This window comes from Astyanax mexicanus, chromosome 1, assembly GCF_023375975.1.
Source record: "Astyanax mexicanus isolate ESR-SI-001 chromosome 1, AstMex3_surface, whole genome shotgun sequence".
In the NCBI taxonomy this organism is placed as follows: Eukaryota; Metazoa; Chordata; class Actinopteri; order Characiformes; family Acestrorhamphidae; genus Astyanax; species Astyanax mexicanus.
This window is the reverse complement of record NC_064408.1, coordinates 37,958,267-37,981,767: the sequence shown is the minus strand read 5'-3', so window position 1 is coordinate 37,981,767 and position 23,501 is coordinate 37,958,267. Positions and strand designations below refer to the sequence as shown.

The window sequence follows — 23,501 nt, the reverse complement described above, 5'->3', positions numbered from 1 at the left end:
GTTACTACAGGACAGAAACAGGGCTATATATTTTCAGTTTCAGGGCTATTTAAAGAATTAAGCACAAGAAACCAGACATGTGGCGACTCGACTCTCACTCAACGTTCAAGACAAAGCCTGTTGTCTTGGCACTTGAATAGATTCTGATCTCACCATCTCCAGTATAATCAAAACAGTCACAAAAAAACAGCCTTTCATCACCATAAAAACAGCCCGAATCAAAGGCTAAGTGTCCCAACAAGACACTAGAGAGACTCATCCATGTTTTTATCTCAAGCATCTCACTCAAGATTGATTACTGTAATGCAGTTTAGTGCCTGGCCCATGTGAAAGTATATTCATGTCGATCCTGAGCTTGAATTGCTCCTTCTGACGATTGCAAGAAGTCTCCCGATTCCAGGGTGATCATAAACAATGATCTTCCTTCATTAGCCTGTAGTGTGTGGTGTTCATAATCCAATCTTTAGTCCTCTGATCTTCTCCCACTGCGGTCAGGGCCACTTCAGTCAGGAATCGTAAATATGCAACACGCTCAATATTTACGACTCAGTGTCCTGTAGTGTGGAGTGGGTTCTCTAGTGTGAAAAAATCAGCCTGTTTTTGAGTGTAGAACATTGCTTTTTCTACAGAACCCTAATATAACTTGTTTAGAAAAAAATAAAATAGGTCAGCTTTTACAATCAACCAGAGATTTCCGTGAACTGCTATGTTTTTAAATCTGTATAAAAGATGGATAAGGCTTTGGTTCTTGTTGGATGCGCTGTATTTTTAAATGTGAGTGTTTTGTGAAATGAAATATATTCCAACTCTAAAATGGTTAGTCTTATCAGGACTGGTGTAATTATATGTAGCAGTGTGATTAAAACACAATTTGTTTTAATTTGTAAAAAGGAGTAGAGCATACTTTGGAATTCCAAAGCAAACAGTTGGCAATATCTCAACAACCCTGAGAAATACTATTTCAACTTTAACCTATTAACATGCCCTGACCCAGGCTACAGGTGTAGGTAATACAAAATCCTTATTGGCCTTTAGTACTGCATATTCAAAAGTAATCTCTTAGTGGAACCCTGTCAACCCTATTAACAGCAACATGCTACCTGGAAGACCGAAGCAACAGCATAGCAACCACTTGCAACAACATAGCAACAAAACACCTAATAACTGCCGGTCAACTCCATATAAATCTTTTGGGATACAGTAGCAGCCACCAAGAAACAACCTATAAATGCTATATGCCTATAAAACACCCACCAACCACCTAGCAGCTCCATAGCAACCACCTACCTACCTCCTTGGAATCACTATGCAAGAAAGCTGTTTTTTAGTTTGTTTACGCTGTACATTATGTGTATTAATTTACCACCTCCTCCTCTCTCTCAGGTTTCTCTATGCTGCAGGCTATAATGGAGTCAGCAGTGGCGAACAACTGGCAGGTAACGGCCCGCTCTGTGGGAAACATTGTGGATCCTCTGGAGTTCCGCAGGATCATAGAGGAGATGGACCGTCGGCAGGAGAAGCGATTTCTGATCGACTGTGAGGTGGAGCGCATCAACGCTATTATGGAACAGGTATGCGTTAAGAATCGATATTTTGAGGCCTAACAAAGTGCTAAAGATGTATGTTGGCTTTGTCTGCGCCGCTGAATATTTTGCAAAATTTTTATTTTTTTGTGTTGGTTCAGCATATAAGTGAAAAAGCTGGGTAATTTATACTGAACAACAACTAATTTATTTTCGTTTTTTTTTTAGATCTCAGTGACTGATTTATTTTAGGACTTCTTCAAGCAGGAGTGGCACTTTATCGGCTTTATAGCCAAAAAGTGTTAGCAATTGCAGCTAAACCAGTCCAACGGCTCCAAAGGCACACTTTGTGACCCTTAGCTGTAGGGCTGTCTCAATAATCATTTTATGTGGTTGATATACCATCCCAGTTCATTGCCATAAACAATATTATTGAAATTTTAAGACCATTAATAGCCACTGACATAATGACAACAGAAATAGCATAACAAAGCAATAATACCCTTTTAAAGACAACACAATTTTAATTAATCTGTAATATATGTGAAAAAAACATACAAACACAATAGACAATATCACAATTATCCAATGTTATTGTGGCCATGTTATCATTTACATGTCATCATGTCTACACAGATTTCTCTTCTAAAAACTGTTAATTTGGGTGAGTTAAGTGCTTCCGTTTATTTACAGTAGGCTTAGATTCCCGAATTTCTCCAGCACTAAGGCTGGAGCATTAGCATTAGCCAGCAATGCTAGCTGGTTAGAAGCAGGCTACAAGCCAATAATACTCACCTCTGAACAGCGAAAGTGTTAGCACGGTAAGGGAGTAAAGCTAATGCTGCTCCAGCAATGCTAGTCGGGGTTAGGAGCAGGCTACACGCCGATAATACTCACTTCTGAACGGAGAAATAGCTGGTGCTGGAGAACTAAATTAAAACTCCTGTATAACGCTGTAAATACTGCTCCTTGCAACCTGACTGGTAAAATTTATACATAAGGCACACTGGATTAAAAGGTGCATTGATGATTTTTGGGAAAATAAAAGGGTTTTAAGTGCCGTAGAATCCCTGTGCATTGTGCATTGGTAGATATCTTGTTTCTTTTATCTCATATTAAAATTTATATCAACCCCGTTTTCTAAAGCCTGTCTTAAACTGTCTCTTTTACGCCCCCTTGTGGTGCACTGGAAGTTCTCTGGTCTTTCAGCTCTGAGATCAGAGGTTTAAGCCCTGCTTGGGGATTTGCTTTAGCTTTAGCTTTGTTGTTCAGAAGCTCCTTCTCTCCAATAGAAAAGAGACACTGGCTAGAAACGCTGAACAGCTCTGGTGTGGAGAGCCTGGCTGATAAATATGAGCGCTCTTTGGTTTTATGGTTATTGCTTGCAGTGCTCGCAGTTCGAACGTGATGTTATTCTGCTTGGCTCATTAAGGCCGAGGAGAGCTGACGAATGACAGCTTAGGTGGCTGCCCTACTTGGGGGATGTACTTCGGCTGTTACTAATGGCTAGTGGGGTTTGCTGGCTTTCAAGTGCATGGTGCACTGGTCTCAAGAGATATTGGAGATATATAGAACACCTCTCAGCCAATCACGTTGCAAGGATTGAATCTATCCTGTCTTGCATGTGTTGAATGGTGCTGGTGCTTGAGTGTGTTATTAGGAACGTGCGAGATAAGTAAAGCCATGCCTCTCTGAGTGTGTGTGTGTGTGTTTTCAGAAAATTAAAGTATTGGTGAAAAACTGAGAGAGCATTTTTCAGTGTGTGTGTGTGTGTGTGTAAGTAGGGCATAGCGTCCTGCAACAAGGGAACAGTCAGAAAACTAAAAATACATTCCCTCCTCCTTCTCTTCCAAAAATACAGCTCTCAGAGCCGGCAACACACACACAATTCACATTAACACACTGTCTCTGTCTACCTTGACCTCTGTGTGTCTTTTCTGGCCTTCTTCTTCCCTCTGTGAGTGTGTGTGATCTCTTTTCTACCCAACAAAATCATCTTATACAAGCTATTATACAAGGAGAATACACACTAGCGTTAAACACACACATACACACGTGCACACACACAATTCACACTCTCTTTGTCTACCTTGACCTCTGTCTTTTCTGGCCTTCTTCTACCCTCTGTGTGTGTGTAATCTCTCTTCTAGCTGTCACATAGGTACTACACAAAGATAATAGACTCTAGCCTTAAACACACACACACACTTCTCCATTGTGTCCTGATTTGTACACTCTTTAGTTATAAAAAGAGGGATCTTTAGGGATACATTAGTAAATGCAGCAATTTTATATAGAACCATCTCATAGTTCTCATAGTCAGTGTGTTGTATATGAGAGAAATGGCCATTGTTAAGACCTGAGCCATTTTGATGAGGTCCAGATGGTCCACAGTGGTCTGAGGATGGACAAACAACCTGCCAGGCTGTTGGGTTCCAGTGGTATTAAGGTGCTAGTGTTTACAAAGAGTATCCTTTCAGGGGAGAACCAACAGAAAGGCTACTGTGACACAAGACCCTGCATGCCCCGCCCTCCGGCGAAAAAGTTTAGCAGAGCTCATCTTTATTCAAATGAATTCGGCCGCCGCGCTGCGTCCAGCCAATAAGGGAAAAGCAGGCTGCGACTTTACACACAAATACACACACTTAACAACCGCCTTTGATCCACAGAAGAGAAGCTGACAATTGCGGAATATGGATTTATAGACTTCTAGATTTCAGTGAGATTGATTAAAGTTTTAAAATCTTAAATTATAATTGATTTCATCTGTTGCTTCCTTTCAATTAAAAAAAGTCACAGACGTGAGAGCCGAGAGATCCGACATGGCGACATGCGTTGAAGAAAAGTGCCAGTGGACACGTAACGTAAGAGAGGACACGGGCATAAGAGACTGAATGTCTCAACATACAGTGCAGTGTATGTATAGCTGCAGACCAGTCAGGGTGCCCTTGCTGACCCCTGTCCACCTGCACCTACAGTGGTCATGTGTTCCTCAGTGGCCTAGTCTGATGAGTGCTGTATTCTTTTTCATCACATGGATGGTTTGGTTTGTGTGTGTGTGCCGTTTACCTGTGTGAGGCACAGGAACAATAAACGAGTATGTAGGCCAAACCGTGATCAAAGAAATGTGTGTGTGTGTTAGAATAAAATGCTCTTTGAATATCAGCTAATTCCTAAGGGCACCGGTCCATTAAAGTGTTTCTTCTTGTGTGTAACTAATAGTTTCTGTATTGTGTGGAGTCCATCATGCACGACACAGACACACAAAAACCCCAGCAGGCCCAGGCCCCGCCCACTGATGTGCAATTTTGTTGTGAGGTTGGACAAGCTTTGATCCCATGTGACTCTAATGAGAGACTGTTACATACTCCTCAGTTTTCTGATTAACAATCACATTTTAATATCAGACAGAGATAACCTGAGTAAATATAAAAAGCAGTTTTAAATTATAATTTATTTATTAAGTTAAAAATATATATCCAAACCTACTTAACCCTGTGTGAAAAAAGTATTTGCCCCTAAACCTAATAACTTGGTTGTGCCACCCTTTTGGCAGCAATCAAGCATTACAGATAACTGGCAACAAGTCTTTCACATCTCTGTAGAGGAATTTTGGTTCACATTTGGAGGGTTTTCCAGCATGAACCGCCTGTTTAAGACCGTGCCACAGCATCGATTAGCATTAGCATTTCTGCGGTAAGCGCTAGCTCTTTTGCCATTCAGAGGTGAGTATATCAGACTGTAGTCTGTGTGTTTACCATGTTAAAACAAGCTATGTGGGATGAACCACTAGCTAATATAACCCTGGCTTACTTACATTTAAGCTTACTGTAAATAAACGGAAATGCTTTACTCACCCAAATAAACAGAATTTCGGAGAGAAATCTGTGTAGATTAACATCCAGTCCTTGTGTGACTTTAATTTTTTTTTTTTTTTTATGAATTTCAATTTTGTTTATCATTTTTTAGCTTACCGTATTTTTCGGACTATAAGGCGCACCGTATTATAAGGCGCACGATGAGTGAACGGTCTATTTTTAGTGTTAGTCCATACACAAGGCGCACTGGATTATAAGGCGCACTAAATGAAACTTTATTTATATCAGTAACAATAACTCTGAGCAATAAATCCTTCACAATATCTGTGAAAAATAACAACATCTCTGAGCAATAAATCAACAAGCACAGCAAGTACGTATTACTCCGCGGCGCTCCTGACAACGGTAGCCGCAACGCTCCGACAGACCATAATATTATGTTGAAGCACAGCAAGTACGTATTACTCCGCGACGCTCCTGACAACGGTAGCCGCAACGCTCCGACAGACCATAATATTATGTTGAAGCACAGCAAGTACGTATTACTCCGCGACGCTCCTGACAACGGTAGCCGCAACGCTCCGACAGACCATAATATTATGTTGAAGCACAGCAAGTACGTATTACTCCGCGAGGCTCCTGACAACGGTAGCCGCAACGCTCCGACAGACCATAATATTATGTTGAAGCACAGCAAGTACCGCATTACTCCGCGAGGCTTCTGACTATAATAGCGTGTTGTGCCGAATTCGGTGAATAAAACGGTTTTAAAACAGAGATAAAGATTGGATAAGTTTCATTTCTGGATGAAGTGATTTCCAGCGCTGTTTGGATATAACTGTGGATTACAGGAGACTGGATTGATGGATTCTCTTTAGTCTGGACGCGTTTTGAAGGTAGGACCTGTGGCTGAGCGCGGGTGTGTGTTCGGGGGGTGGCGGCAGTGACCGGAGGTTACAAAAGGACAAAAGGAGAGCCTTTTATTACTGGAAACATGCGCTCTGACGCAGCTCTAATTCATGAAACATACATCCTACAGTAAAAGCACAGTTCTGGAATCCGGAGAGCCAGACGGTTCGAATGGTGTATGACATGACCGCATTCGATGAAATATGGACGAACGATAAACGCAAATATGAGAGTTATGAATTATTAAAATCATAACCAAGGCATATTTCGCCCTAAATGTTTATTTTCTGAAAGGATATTCCGCTAAATAGGCTAAATAGCTCAAAAGCAGAGATTCTAAGCTTTAAAATGGTATATTGGATGTCTATATTGAACCTGTAACTGTTCATAACTATTCAGAAACACAGCCAGTTATGAAATATTAAATATTTCTGGCCCGCCGGTGGGCCAGCGCGTGTTAAGAGGTTAACTTTACTTAGAAGTGGGCGCTAAAAAGAAACAGTTTGTGCTATTACCCCAGAACGGGTGGAAAGGAAAGTTTACCGGCACCTTGTTCTGGCCACGGAGCTACAGTGGAAACTAGCTACCCTGAGCCACAGCCGAGAGGCAGTACGGCAGTCAAAGGTAACCGCGCGCTAGCCCAAGAGGGGGATCTTTTTCTGGCGTGGGTGAGGAATTCTGCACAACAGAGCGCCGTGTACCACATAAAAATCGAGGTCAGTAAACACAAACAAAATCCATACACAAGGCGCACTGCATTATAAGGCGCAATGACGATTTTTGGGAAAAAATAAGTATTTTAAGTGCGCCTTATAGCCCGAAAAATACGGTAGCTTTGCAGGCAAGACCTGCAGAATTAGAAGAAAAACATGGCGACACTCCTGTTTCATACAAGTGCCCCATAATGTGCCTTATAATCCAGTTCACCTTATGTAGTAAAATAGACCATAAAATAGATGCCTAATAATAGTGCACTTTATAATCTGGTGTGCCTTATAGTGAGAAACATATCGTAGATATTTTTCTAAATGTGAAGAAATAGTTAATATTTGAATTCTGGTCGAAAGTTTGTTCACTTTGAACTCGATTGCATTCAGTTCTGAGAGCGAGAGCGTCTGTGAGGTCAGGCTGTGATGTTACGTGATAGATGCTACCACTCATCGCTCTTCCCAAAGGTACTGGTTGGAGGTCTATCCCTTTAGTGAACACAGCGGGGGGCTTTATTCCCCTCTATCCCCCTCACACATGACATTGGGTAAGATGACCTCAGGTTCATCTGGCTCACAGCTGCTCTAGAGCGGCCCGTTCTGTTGGTCTGAGCTTTTCTGTGGAGACTTTACAGCTGCGAATAAACGCCTTTGTCAGCAGTGGGTGAACCTAAAGCAGCTTAGGAATGGTTGTCTGTTTTCTTTATATGTTTATTGGATCGTGATTCTGTTTGAATTGCTGCGGAGCCTCACGTGGCCCTCAGCTCGTTCCCTGCGTAGCTGCAGTCGTGGAGTTCGGGGAGGTGAGCTCTCTGTAATAGTTATGGTTTGTGGGGTTCTAAAGGGATCGGGATGAAGATGCTCCAGTTTTGGGTTTATTTTTAGGGGAAGATTAGAGGGACTATATGACGGAGTGGAGGGATAAAATGAGAGAGAGAAAGAGAGAGATCAAGTACAGCGCACCCACTGTGGACCTGACACAAATATTCCTTCAGTTTATGAATACAAGATTAGATTTCGAAGGATGATCTGTAATTTAAAAAATAAATGATGGCATAATATTTGTGTTTGTGTGTGTGATTGTGCGCAGGTTGTGACCTCAGGGAAGAACAGTCGTGGATATCACTACATCCTGGCAAATCTGGTGAGAAGGAATAACTGTTGTTGTATTTGAAGTATTATTTTTTTACAATTTTATTTCCCATTTTCTGCGCAATTTTCAAGGCCAATTACCCAACCCATTCATTAGGAGTCCCTCTATCACTAGTGATGTCCCAACACCAGGAGGGTAAAGACTAGCACATGCCTCCTCCGATACATGTAAAGTCAGCCATCGCCTCTTTTTGAACTGCTGCCCACCCAGAGAGATCAAGGCCAGTTGTGCTCTCTCAGGGGTTCGGTAGCTGATGGCAAGCTACATGAACAGGATTCAAACCAGCGACCTATTGATATAATGGGTTTTGCTTTTATTTGTTAGTGTATTTCAGAGTGCTTAATTTGTCTTTGCCTTTTCAAGAAAGTGTAAAATACAGTCAAAAGATTGGACACACACTCTCATTCATACATTGTAAATTAATACTATAGTCATCTAGACTATGAAGGAACACATAAGGAATCGTGTAGTAACTTAAAAGTGTTAAACAAACCAAACTAAATACTCTGTGAAGAAGCATTTAGGTGGCTCTTATCTGCAGTGCTGTGATTCTGAGACCGGTATTTCTGGTAACTTATCCCATGTAACAGAGGCAACTCTTGGTCTTCCTTTTATGATGAGGTCCTGATGAGAGCCAGTTTGATCATAACATTTTTGATCGTCTTTGCGACTGAACTTGAGGGTAGTTTCAAAGTTCTTAAAATTAACCGGATTTACTGAACTTAGTTTCCTAATTAAGTATTAAGTATTTTTTCTTTACTTGGTTGAATAGTTTTGGCCATAATATGGATAAGAACATTACTCAAATAGAGCTATTCACTACATACCAACTCTACCTCTTCACAACTGATGCTCTCAAACACATTATGAGACAAGAAATTCAAGTAATTAACTCTTAACAACTCTACCTCATAAAGCTGACTGAGAAAATCCAACCAAGATGTGCAAAACCAACTGTTATCTAAGCAAAAATCTAAAATATAAAACATATTTTGGTTTGTTTAACATTTTGTTGTTTACTAAATAATTCCATACTATTTCCTCATAGTTTAAATTACTTTACATTATTATATGACATTAACATTTCTACTGTTTTATATAATTTAATATTAGTTAATATCATTATTGTCATTATTAAACACATCAGTCTGTTTATAGTGTGTTTATGTTGAATATTCTTTTGTTGCAGGGTTTCTCCAACATGAGTGTGGATAAGGTGTTCTCTGGAGGTGCTAACATAACAGGGTTCCAGATAATAAACCCGGAGAACCCGATAGTGCAGCAGTTCCTGCAGCGCTGGGACCGGCTGGATGAGCGAGAGTTTCCTGATGCAAAAAACACACCACTAAAGGTTCCAGTCTTTTACTCTTTATTGATCTTACAATTTAAAGCTAATTATTTCTAGTTCCACATTTACCGTATTTTTCGGGCTATAAGGCGCACTTAAAATACTTATTTTTTCCCAAAAATCGTCATTGCGCCTTATAATGCAGTGCGCCTTGTGTATGGATTTTGTTTGTGTTTACTGACCTCGATTTTTATGTGGTACACGGCGCTCTGTTGTGCAGAATTCCTCACCCACGCCAGAAAAAGATCCCCCTCTTGGGCTAGCGCGCGGTTACCTTTGACTGCCGTACTGCCTCTCGGCTGTGGCTCAGGGTAGCTAGTTTCCACTGTAGCTCCGTGGCCAGAACAAGGTGCCGGTAAACTTTCCTTTCCACCCGTTCTGGGGTAATAGCACAAACTGTTTCTTTTTAGCGCCCACTTCTAAGTAAAGTTAACCTCTTAACACGCGCTGGCCCACCGGCGGGCCAGAAATATTTAATATTTCATAACTGGCTGTGTTTCTGAATAGTTATGAACAGTTACAGGTTCAATATAGACATCCAATATACCATTTTAAAGCTTAGAATCTCTGCTTTTGAGCTATTTAGCCTATTTAGCGGAATATCCTTTCAGAAAATAAACATTTAGGGCGAAATATGCCTTGGTTATGATTTTAATAATTCATAACTCTCATATTTGCGTTTATCGTTCGTCCATATTTCATCGAATGCGGTCATGTCATACACCATTCGAACCGTCTGGCTCTCCGGATTCCAGAACTGTGCTTTTACTGTAGGATGTATGTTTCATGAATTAGAGCTGCGTCAGAGCGCATGTTTCCAGTAATAAAAGGCTCTCCTTTTGTCCTGGGGTAACCTCCGGTCACTGCCGCCACCCCCCGAACACACACCCGCGCTCAGCCACAGGTCCTACCTTCAAAACGCGTCCAGACTAAAGAGAATCCATCAATCCAGTCTCCTGTAATCCACAGTTATATCCAAACAGCGCTGGAAATCACTTCATCCAGAAATGAAACTTATCCAATCTTTATCTCTGTTTTAAAACCGTTTTATTCACCGAATTCGGCACAACACGCTATTATAGTCAGAAGCCTCGCGGAGTAATGCGGTTCTTGCTGTGCTTCAACATAATATTATGGTCTGTCGGAGCGTTGCGGCTACCGTTGTCAGGAGCGTCGCGGATATTGTGAAGGATTTATTGCTCAGAGTTATTGTTACTGATATAAATAAAGTTTCATTTAGTGCGCCTTATAATCCAGTGCGCCTTGTGTATGGACTAACACTAAAAATAGACCGTTCACTCATCGTGCGCCTTATAATACGGTGCGCCTTATAGTCCGAAAAATACGGTAATTACATTTACAGCTGGGGTCAGATTTTTACGTATACTCATTAAGGACAGGAATATCATGCCAATATTTTGGACTGTTCTTTTTCTGTAGCAGAATGAGTTACAGCATTCCAGGTGTATCATATTTTACACATACTGTACTTGAGTTTTTGAGAACTGATAATTATATGATTAATTTACCAATATTATTTTTATATTATTTTTTTTTCTGCCAATCGCTCATTTGTGTTTTTATGATTTTATCTTTCACTGTTTGTTTCAGTTCTTGGTTTTTACAGGACAAATGAGGGCCATCTTCAACATACTGCTGTGTTTAAATGAATGAATATATGGACCCAATGTCTCACAGGGTGTAAAACTAAACATGTGTGTGTGTGTGTGTGTGCATGTCAGTACACCTCAGCCTTGACTCATGATGCGATCCTGGTGATAGCGGAGGCGTTCCGGTACCTGCGGCGCCAGCGAGTGGACATCTCCCGGCGGGGAAGTGCGGGAGACTGTCTGGCCAATCCGGCTGTGCCCTGGAGCCAGGGCATCGACATCGAGAGGGCGCTCAAAATGGTAGGAGGGTGATCAGTAGGACCAAGCAGTACTGTATCGGTTTGATTATAAAATGGATCAATGGCAAGAGTTGATGATTTCGACAGCATTCAGATATTCCACAGAATAAAACACATTTAAGAATGCTGACAGAGCAATTAGCAATTAAAACACTGTTTAACCCTCATGTGAGATCATTTCAGCTGGATGTATTGTTTCCTACATACCTTAATCCTCTGCCAAGCTCAGGATATGCCTGTTTTCTTACTGGTTTGCTACAGTGTGTAGTCTTGTTTACAGAATATGTGAGTTAAAAATAAAAAGACAGACAGATAGATATATATATATATATAGATATATAGATGCTATATCTATGTTGCTCTATGTGTTTTGTTAGGTGGGTACTACTGTTGCTCTATGTGTTGTTGTTTGTTGGGTATTTCTGTTGTTCTGTGCACTACTGTTTGGCAGGTGTAACGGTTGCTCTGTGTGTGTTATTTGATGTGAGCTACTGTTGCTCTATGTGTTGTTGTTTGGTGGGCGTTACTGTTGCTCTATGTGTTGTTTGGTGGGCGTTACTGTTGCTCCATGTGTTGTTTTGTGGGTGTTACTGTTGCTCTATGTATTGTTGTTTGGTGTGAGCTACTGTTGCTCTATGTGTTGTTGTTTAGTGTGAGCTACTGTTGCACTATGTGTTGTTTGGTGGGCATTACTGTTGCTGTATATGTTGTTGTTTGATATGAGCTACTGCTGCTCCATGTGTTATTTGGTGGGTGTTACTGTTGCTCTATGTATTGTTGTTTGGTGTGAGCTACTGTTGCTCTATGTGTTATTTGGTGGGTATTACTGTTGCTCTGTGGTGTTGTGTGGTGTGTGTAACTGTTGCTCTATGTGTTGTTTGTTGGGTGTTTCTGTTGCTCTATGTGTTGTTGTTTGTTGGGTGTTTCTGTTGCTCTGTGCACTCCTGTTTGGCAGGTGTAACTGTTGCTCTGTGTGTGTTGTTTGGTGGGTGTTACTGTTGCTCTGTGTGTGTTTGACAGGTGTTTCTGTTGCCCTGTAGGTGTGGTTTGGTGTTTTTTTTTCTGTTGCTTTGTGTTGTTTGGTGGCCGTTTCTGTAGCTCTATGTGTTGCTTTGTGAATGTTCCTCTTGCTCCGTTTGTGTTACTGTTGTACTTTGTGGGTTATGGTTCTTTGTGTTGTTTGGTGGGTGTTACTGTTGTTCTGTGTGATGTTTGGTGGCTGTTACTGATTATCGTTGTGTTTCTGTTTTGTGGGCATCAATCTTTCTCTGTGAGTTGTTTAGTGGGTATAGCTGTTGCTTAGTGTGCTGTTGTTTGGTGGGTGTTACTGTAGGTCTATGTGATGTTATTTAGTGGGTATAGCTGTTGCTTTGTGTGCTGTTGTTTGGTGGGTGTTACTGTTGTTCTGTGTGCTGTTGTTGTGCAGGTTCAGGTTCAGGGGATGACGGGGAATATTCAGTTTGACTCGTTTGGCCGACGTTCAAACTACACCATTGATGTTTATGAAATGAAGCCTGGAGGAGCCAGAAAGGTGAGTAAGTTACCTGTACAGGTTACCTGTGTTGCTGTTTAATTATACTAAAAAAATATATTAAGATATACACTTACAGACTTTTCTCATGATTATCATTATTATAGTCAACTTAAATTCTTAAATTAATAGTATAACACTGATAATAATATTAAATGGGATGTTCTAATTTCTTTCAATGACTGTAAATAGATAAAAAAGACAAAAAAGTATCTACGGAGATATGCGTACATAGATTGGGTTGTCAGTTTGTTAAGTGTTTTGTTCTCACTGTTGCGATTGCTGTTTGTTGTTCGTGTGTGTTGCAGATTGGGTACTGGAACGAATATGAGAAATTTGTTTATATAGTGGAGCTGCAGGTTACCAACGAGTCCTCTTCTGTGGAAAACCGAACAATTGTGGTCACTACTATTATGGTACACTTTCCCAAGCTGCTTTTAAAACGTCCCAACCATGAGTCCTTCTGCCTCTCTGGGCAGAGTGTCGGCGTTACGCTCGGTCCCGGGGGGGCAGAACCATTTTCTCTTTCATTTTGCTTTCCACCCACTCACTACATGTTGAAACAGTCGATCACTTGAGAGTGTTTCAACTGTATCCGTGTGGGTGCCAAAGCATCGTCACTTTCCCTACCACGGTGGCCTGTTGTAGCAGTGACATCACAATACCGGCTTTGGTAATGAAATAGGCTAGGCTCTCTCTCTGTCTCTCTCTCTTGCCCATATCATACGTAAGTACACACCTGTGCTGCTAAATGAGCCGCAACAATCTGGATGGATGCTAATGACACACACACACACACACTCACACACACACACTCATGCACGCAAGCAAGCACACACACACTCATACACACTCACACACATACACAAAGACACAAACAGATGGCTGACAGTAACTGATTTTCTCACTGGGTGACACAAAGCTTTGAGTATTTGAAGTGGACGTAAAGTGCTCCCCTACTGGCCTTTACAGACCCAGCCCACTCTCAGATCTCAACCCTGTCCTGTGTCACCTTCGATCTGTGCTGAAGCGCCTTCTTTTACATCCAGCTGTCCAATCAGCAGCAGCCAAGATCAGCCAATCAGACAGAGAGAATATAGGCACTGTAACTTAATAGTGTAATTATTAGTGCGATTAAACTAGAAACTATTGGAGCTACAACAAGAATGAGTTAGTGTAAATAAAAAAAAAATGCAATGTTATATATTTAAAAAATACATAATATAATAAAATTGAACAAAACATGTGTTGTTAACATAAACATGACATTAAACATGATCATATTCAGAATGAAGACAAAAATAAAAATGTTATTATTAATAAAAAAACATAAATACTACTATTACTGATTCTTTGCTTTGTAGTGGTTATTTAATATTTAATGTTATTATATTATTATATATTATTATTATATTATTAACAAATAAAATTAAAGATACGATAATAAAAAAAAAAATGTTGGTTTGATGATTGCTGAAAATGGGAATAAACATAACTCTAGACAGGATATATTTGATATTTTCATAAAAGGCCCTAAAATAGAAAATCCAAAACCAGCTCAGAGCTTCCAGTTCAGTGTTCTAAGAAATACGCATTCATAATATTAGAATATGAAAGAGTTCATTTCCATAAATATGTGACTTTTAATTGAAGTCCCAGAAGAGTGTGTGTGAGAGAGAGAGAGAGAGAGAGAGAGAGAGAGAGAGAATGAGAGTAAAGAACTGTAAAGAACTGCTAATTGCAGGAGGTTAGCAGGCTGGAGCTGTAAGCCAGCAGGGCCTGACACTAAAGAGCAGAGGTTGGGGGAGGAAACGAGAATAACGTTAATTAAACAGTGGATGAAGATAATTAATGAAACGGCTCTGTTAATTACATAACGGAGCGCTACGCTAATGCTATAGGTCATTAACAAGTGAAGAGAGGAAGAGGATTTCAAGGGCATGATGGGGCTTTTAAAACTAGTAGCTAGTCTGGTGCTTATAGGCTAGTAAACTTTTAAAAGACTGGGTAAATGAATGTTTTGTGAACAGCTTTTGTTTACTTGTTTGGAAGAATACGGTATTATTTGCTAACACACAAAGAGAAAGGCTAAGAGATGGAAGGCTAATTGAATTTGTACATATGTGTTGTTATTTTAATTAGCTATAAGCTATTGTTTGTGTGTGTTATAGACATTCATTAGCAGTTTCACATCTTGCATGGAGATTAGTTTATGTTTGTTAGAGTTTGTTTACTAGGTTTTAGGTTGAATTAGTTTGTAGTGATTTATTAATTACTAGTATTACGCAAAAACAGATTTGCTTGACTACTTCACATGGTAAGCAGGTTTATTTCACTATATTAGTGTGGTTTGTGGTTTGGGGTTGGTTATGTCAGTTTACTTTGTTACTTTTATATTTAAAAGCACATTTGTATATTTGCTAGCAGTTATTTACTAGGGTAGCTTAGTTAGCGCTTTTGTGTTTTTTTATATCAGTATTAGCTTGTGATGAAGAGCTACAAGCAGGATTATATAAACAAGGACAAAAGAAACACAGGTGATACTGATTAATATTCTAGAGATAATGAGTGGGATAACAGTTCCTGATTAGTGAATTGTAATTTAGTATGTCAGACTGCAAGGGATTCAGAGAGAGAACCAAGGAGTATGATAGCTAGGCTAATGTATATTGTGAATTGTTTTTTTTAGTTTAGATTGTGTTAAGATTTAATGTTTGCTAAGCTATTTAAGCTTGTGATTGGGTTTTCTAGGCTACTTTAGATTGTGTGCAGATGTAATGTTTGCTAAGCTAAATTAGCTTGTAAATTTGTTTTCTAGGCTAGTTTAGATTGTGTGTAGATTTCATGTTTGCTAAGCTAATTTAGCTTGTGAATGGGTTTTCTAGGCTACTTTAGATTGTGTGCAGATGTAATGTTTGCTAGGCTAATTTAGCTTGTGAATGGGTTTTCTAGGCTAGTTTAGATTGTGTGTAGATTTCATGTTTGCTAAGCTAATTTAGCTTGTGAATGGGTTTTCTAGGCTAGTTTAGATTGCCTGAGATCCACAGTCATATTTAAATGTACCATAAGGTTCGCCTTATCTTACATTTAAAGGACATGACTGCTTCTTCTGACTCTGCCTATGATCTGCTCATCATAGACAAAATCAGAACAACAACAAAAAAAAAACACAGAGTTAGCCGATAGCAAATACTAAATAGCAGGGCTAACAAGCTAAAAAAAACAAAAAAAAAAAAAAAAACATTTTTTAGTAGGAAGCACAGTGAAGTCTAGTGCTGCTCTGACTGGATGGCTGTGAGATCTTTCAAAATGTGTAGTTTAGTGATTCACCCATGTAAAATACTCAACATTACACAGTGTGTGAGCATGACACTGTGTTTAGGTGTAGTATAAATGTTAAACAATAAACCCAGTTTAATTATAATGACATTTATACCGTGCTGTAATGTGCTGAGGTTCATTGGATGGAATGAACTCATGTAATGTTCTAATGTTTAATTAATTATTCTGATCTGAATGGACGTGTGAGAAGAGAAGAGTAACATTACCCACCATGTTGTGCCCTATAAAGGCTTTCAGCACAAATCTGAGAATAACACTGAATACCCCTCCCACTTCACGCATGCACTGAGGTGATCGAGTGAGCAATTGGATGATCGAGTGAGTAAATGAGTGAGTGGGTGAATGAGTGAGTGATTAAGTGAGTCAGTAAATGAGTGAGTGATTAAGTGAGTGAACAATCGGATGATCGAGTGAGTGGGTGAACGAGTGAGTGATTAAGTGAGTCAGTAAATGAGTGAGTGATCATGTGAGTGAACAATTGGATGATCGAGTGAGTAAATGAGTAAGTGAGTGAATGAGTGAGTGATTAAGTGAGTCAGTAAATGAGTGAGTGATTAAGTGAGTGAACAATCGGATGATCAAGTGAGTAATTAAGTGAGTAAGCAATTAATTAAGTGAGTCAGTAAATGAGTGAGTGAATGAGTGAGTGAGTAAATAAGTGAGTGAGCGATTGGATGATCGAGTGAGTAAATGAGTGAGTGGGTGAATGAGTGAATGATTAAGTGAGTGAGGGATTGAATATATAAGTGAGTAAATGAGTGAGTGGGTGAATGAGTGAAGTCTACATTTGTGAGGACAGTCAACACTTAATCAAGTGTTTCCTGCTCATAAGTGTAGTAAAACAAGTGTACATGTGTGTGTTTTCATACACAATCAGGACTAACCAAATTTTAAAAACAAAAAATGCTTGCAGTTAAAGATAAAAGATCTTTAACTTTTTAAGGTGTATTATTTTATTTTCTTAAATAACTGTGGTTCATAGAACAAGAGTGAAAAAGGAAAGGAGTTCCCCAAAAGATTTGAGCTCTAAGATGACTGTCATCACATTGGGAAAGGCCTGGAGATGCAAACTGCCAAACCATGGGCTCCTCTAAGCAGCTGCTTAAAGCCCTATGAAAAGATTGATGCCCATAAAGCAGGAGGAGGCTCAGTTTGTATATAATTAACAGATAATGAACAGGCACCTTGGTGATCATGTTAAGTTCTGGAAAAGCAAGAAACTGTCATAAGAAAAAGAACTGTCATAGGATTGCCAAAAAAAGGCAAATCAGAACTTCTGTTTGACTTCGGCCTGTCATGTTAAAAAAATTGGACGATCTATCATCCCAGAATTTATTGCGATACATGATATTATTATTATTTTAAGACCATAACATTCCACTGATATAATGATAATATATTAGCACAACAAAACAATTGTACCCTATTAAAGACAATAAAGTTTTACTTAATCATATTTTTTAGATAACCTACTGCAGTGTGATACACTGTGTGTATGGAGTCTCAATTATATAAGCATTGGTCTGGTATTGCATGACTGGCTATAACACTGTTCACTGTTATATATGTGAACAAACATACAAATAAACACAATATAGACGATATCACAATTATCAAATATTGTTGAGGTCATGTCCATCTTGTTATGATATATATGAACTGACATATATGTATAATATACATTGGGAATATGAATACTACATTTAACTACCTACATATGTATTAATATAAAATATAGTGTCCTGACAAGTTATAAAAACAAATGTGTCTTCGTCTGTGTGAGTGTGGGTGGGTGTGTGTGAACTCCTCTCTATACTTAATAAAACTCACAGCCAAGATCTGTCCAAACTCCTTTCCCCACGATTACTATCCACAATCCAGAAAGCACAGAGTGACCCCAGCAATCCCATTTAACCCAGAACAAACCCTGCTTCACTGCTGTGTGTGCTCTCTAATGAAGGCTGGCTGCTGTGGCTCGGACCACAATTACTGTGCCCTGCTGTTTGTGACTAATCTCGAGTGTGTCTGCGTTACAGTGAACTGGAGACTTATTATCTGTAATGAATGTGTAAATGTTTGCATGAGTGCCCGTGTGGCCTTTTCAGCATGGCTGCATGTTGTCGTTGTACCTCCTGTGAGTGTTTCTCTCTCTCTCTCTCTCTGTGTGTGTAAGATGACCCCTGCTGACCCCTGTCTGATCTGGTTAACAGGAGGCTCCGTATGTGATGTATAAGAGGAATTATATGCAGTTGGAGGGTAATGAACGCTATGAGGGCTACTGCGTGGACTTGGCCTCAGAGATCGCCAAGCACGTAGGAATCAAATACAAACTGTCCATCGTGGCTGACGGCAAATATGGGGCCCGTGACCCCGAGACCAGGACCTGGAACGGCATGGTGGGAGAACTGGTGTATGGGGTAAGTCGGAGGTCACTACAGGTGGTCAGGGGGTGGGGTCAATGAAAGATGGATGTGTGAAGCTAGCAACACTCTAAAGCTAAAGTCACCCGCTTTGATGTCAAAAACAATGTGTAAATTTGTAAATGTAGACTTACTACCTTTTTAATAAACAGTACATAATGTAGATTACAAATTGTACATTAAACATACCCAAAAATTATTAGGATGCCCCTATTGTTTAGTTGTCCAGTAGCAGCACTGAGCGACCCAGACAAGCTGTTTTTTTATTTTAATATCTTAGCAATAACTTTATTACTGCACTTTACTTGTCAGACCTCTAAATCTTCTCTTCACTGCTGAAACTAAAACTTAGTTTAAATGTTATGCTGAGCTAAAGGCTGCTGAGTTGCCATGTGGGTCAGCCAGACCTCTTACGGTACCAGTTTTTGCCATTTTACTACAGTCTTTTGAAGGTGTAGGAAACAGTACTTACCACTGTCTGGCTTCATCTGTAATTTCTCTAAAGAAAATACTTTACTGTTATCTGTTTTCTAGTTATAATCATCATGAAAGCGTGAATGTGCTGTGTAATTGTTGTGTTGTGTAATTGAAGTATTGCTTTACTACTGACAAAAGATTTGTAAACTGGCATTTTTAAAATCAATTTCCAAAGCTTGGTTTATTTCCATTGCCATTTCCAATTGAAGTAAAATAAATAAAATTGCAATAAAAAAAAAATGCATTTTTATACCATTTCTGTTTTTTGACTGGACCTGAAGCTTAAATATCAAAAATAAAGGAAACAAATATGGTTGTTCTAAAACTTTTGACCAGTAGTGTATGTAGAGTCACTACTTTGCTTTACTCTAGAAATTGAATCATATATCTGCATAAAGTAATTAATTACATTTACATTACAACAAACAAATTTTCAACTCCAGCCTTACGTTAACTTTAAAAATAACTTTAGAATTTAATTCAGATCATTAATGAGGTATTACCTTTTTTCACACAAACAGACAGTAGTAATGTTGTCTTCATTATATATATAACTCATATACAGTGGCGTAAAAAAGTATTCGCCTTCCTACAGATTTTTTTTCTTCTTTTTTTACATTTTTCTGATTATCAATTATATTTTTTAAACAATGATTTCATTTATTAAGAGAAAGTAAATGATCACAACCATATCTAGCCCTTTGTAAAAAAAAAGTGTCCCCCCCCCCTCCCATAAATTAACTGTGATTAATCACACTTTCTGTAGTTCACTAGCCACAGCCAGGCGTGATTACTACCCGCCCTGTAGAATCAAGAAATCACATATAAAATATATTCTCTGCTACATTCGTTATCCGTACCATTTCTCTCTATAGTGTAGTGTAGTTTTGGCTCTCTGGGGTGACCCGTGGCTGGACGTTTCTTTCTGTCTGAGTGTTGCTAACTCCACCCAGGTCTTCGGTCTTGGTCAGTTTTCACAGCCCTGAAAATCCAACACAACTGGATCAAAAATTGCCAAATTCCCTGTTCAGGCGTATGAAGGACGCCATTCAGAATGTGTTCTATAATAATGTGCATTCTGTGCCGTCCTGACCTATCCACTCGCTATAGTCTTCATTTACGTCAAGAATGTATTCAGTTTTGGTCTGAGATTATGGAATTTTAAATATACAGTTTCTGAATAATGTTTTTAGCATAGTAAATCAGTAGTACCATGTGACCGAAACATTTGCTGATAAATTAGGTGGTATAAAACAGTTTGCTTTTTAAACTGTTTTAAACATTTCTTCAAATTGGTGATGAGAAAACTTGGTAAACACAAAAATTATATATTTTGTTTACTAATATTACACTACACTTTTCTATTCTAATACTATAATAATTTGAATTAACAGAATATCAGCAGTAGGTAATTTAGTAGTTTAGGTTGAACAAAAAAACTGTAACACAGTATTTTTTGTAAAGATGTTGTTCACTTATTGTCCACTGAAATGGACACTACTGAGACATTAGTGGTAGTGGACATTCTGTGGTAAATGTCAAACTGATACTCGTCCGTAGATCATCTTTGTACACTGGAACGGTAAGAATATGATTTTTTTTGTTACATTATATTCAGTGAAGACTTTTGACTCAGAGCTGCTGCCACTCTTTAACCTTTATAACTGACTGATACCTGCTAACAGCTTAACTAGAAGTAGATACCTAGAATCTAGAACCTAAAGCTGGAATTCCTAACTGTGATGGAACCAGTCAAGTAACAACTAATGGTCGAGTTTGTTTAGCTTATCTGCCCAGATACCACTGAGAAAACAGTCCTGATTGGACAGTTTTCTGTTTATTGTTTTACAAATGTAATTCTTTTTTACCACTGCAGTGTAATCAGAGTTTAAAAACAAGGACTGTTATACTGAATAACAATGAACTAAAATTTATTTTAAGTTACATTTATTTAGGATATTTATTATTATTTTTTTCCCAGAATGAATTTGCAATGCCTTTTTTAAATGTCTAGAATGCCCTCAGTCCTTCCTACTGATTTTCAATACATAATCTCTGATGTAGTAATGAGCCCGGATAGAGTAGAAAGTGCTGGATGCGCTAAATCAGAACTGCAGACTGCTGGGCTCAGATAAATCAATACTGGGAGAACGGGTCATGAGTGATCCATCAGTAGGTCAGTACTCTCAGTCTGACTGTACAGAGTGATGTACAGTATGCAATCATCCATTCAGAGGCATTGGCTGCTATTGATTGATTAAACAGGTAATTTCTACAGTTTTACACATTTCTATTTTCCATTCAACTAAATAAATACATATGTGAATAAAAAAGTTCAAGTAAAATCTCATTTTACACCTCTACCCTGCTTCCCCTCAGCCTAAATGTAGCTTTCTAATTAACATGTGTATCCAAGTTAGTTTTATACAGAGGAAAATATACTGTAGCTATCAGCCAATAGAAGGCCTGGGCCTTGTACAAACTGACTGCATGCTTAAATCAGTAAACACTCTCCTCAGACGCTCCAACGAGCATCAAGCTGCAGCTCCTTTTACACCCTCTTCATCCATTTTATTTTGTGAATCATTTAGTGAATCTATTACGTTTAGTAATGGCTCACTAACTCCACACACATTCAGTTTTACAGCTAAATGCAATGAAGTGGAAACTGTTATTATATGACTACGCTGTTAAAACAAATCTGTGGTTGCCAGAATTTCACTGTTAATATAAGGCAAAATACTGCCACTTACGTTGCCATTATTGCACCCCAAAATGCATGTTCTCAAAGTAAAAGATGGCAACTGTAAATTTTATACTCAAAAACGTTTTCCTTTTGCAACATTTTATTGGGAAAAGTACTGTGGAAAACATCTGTAAACAATCTCTAGTATTTATAGTAAAGGATGTGGTTGTCAGAACTGTTCTTTAGTAAATACAGTTCATTGTGTCCTGTAGAGTTATTTGTACTGAGGATTATATGAAGTTAGAGGTTGATTTCATATTTTACTATAATAACACAATAATTATTAAATTTAACAGTGACAAAATGTTTTTCTCAAAAAAAAAAATCTTGTTGGCTCTTAAATAAATATTATAAAATATTTATGTTATTAACACTAGGGGTTTGCCATATTGAATCGTGAGCAATAATATCGCCAAAATGTGTGATTATATTTATTGCAAAAACTGAAATATTGTGATGTTATTTTAGGGCCACCTTTTTGCTGTTTGTAGCAAAAGAAAATTAACACTGTTCTCATTTCCTATTAAATATCTATTAGAGACAAATTATATCTGTCAAGCATCATTCATTTTACCTCAATCCTGGATATCTGGAGTACATTATTAGTATTATGACATATTGGATCATTGACTTCTGTTACAAAAATACCAGGGATGTGCCACATTGTATTGTATGTAATAATATCCCCAAATTAAATGTAATATTTGTTTTGTTCCAGTAAAGTATTCTTGATTTTTTTTTAATTCAATGTTTTTTTTTTTTATATTCCCAATATATATAATTATATAAAATATAAAATTTATATTCCCCCCAAGATTTTTTTTTTAAACAAATAAATACTCTTTAGTATTGTGATATATTTTAGGGCCATATGTAAGACTATGTAACATTGAAATAATGAATTTGGTGACCATTTGATTTGTGAATAAAACAGGTAGTGAGAAGCATTCTTTATAATCAAAAAACACATGTTTATTCTATTACCAGAAAATGATGCTCATTTACAATAATGTGCAAAAATAACAATTGCTATGGTTGTGTCTGATTTAAAACAGATTTGACCAAATAAGTCTTGGCTAAATTAGCTTCTTAGCTTCAGTGCTAATTGATTGGGTGTGTAGTTCTGTTACTTACCGGTAGTTACTTGGTAACATTAGCCTCAAAGCTGCAGTGCTAATTGGTGAATTATACAATTTTATTACTTGTTGGCTACATTAGCAACGTAGTTTCAGTGCTAATTGGTGAATTATACAATTGTATTACTTATTGGCTACATTAGCAACGTAGCTTCAGTCCTAATTGGTGAATTATACAATTGTATTACTTATTGGCTACATTAGCAACGTAGCTTTAGTGCTAATTGGTGAATTATACAATTTTATAACTTGTTGGCTACATTAGCAACATGGCTTTAGTAATAATATCTATAATAATATTTATTGAGTGTGCAGTTTGGTTGCTTAGTTAGTTAATTGGCTACATAAGTCTCAAAGCTTCAATGCTAATAGGCGAGTTGTACAATTATATTACTAGTTGGCTACATTAGCAACATAGCTTTAGTGCTAATTGGTGAATTATACAATTTTATTACTAATTGGCTACATTAACAACACAGCTT

At 38.3% G+C, this 23,501-nt stretch overlaps 1 protein-coding gene across 6 annotated transcripts in view; it reads left to right on the top strand.

Moving 5' to 3' along the window:
• The window catches only part of gria3a (glutamate receptor, ionotropic, AMPA 3a), a 91,124-nt gene that overhangs the window by 36,970 nt on the left and 30,653 nt on the right, over positions 1-23,501 (top strand). For all 6 annotated transcript variants that reach the window (XR_007438612.1, XM_007235838.3, XM_007235839.3 and 3 more), the window contains exons 4-10: positions 1,384-1,571; positions 8,048-8,101; positions 9,300-9,461; positions 11,201-11,368; positions 12,794-12,898; positions 13,207-13,314; positions 18,451-18,657. Coding sequence is in view for 5 of the 6 variants with exons in the window: in XM_007235838.3 (XP_007235900.1) it covers positions 1,384-1,571; positions 8,048-8,101; positions 9,300-9,461; positions 11,201-11,368; positions 12,794-12,898; positions 13,207-13,314; positions 18,451-18,657 (992 nt within the window). In the remaining variant the exon portion in view is untranslated. The remainder of the gene's footprint in view (positions 1-1,383; positions 1,572-8,047; positions 8,102-9,299; positions 9,462-11,200; positions 11,369-12,793; positions 12,899-13,206; positions 13,315-18,450; positions 18,658-23,501) is intronic.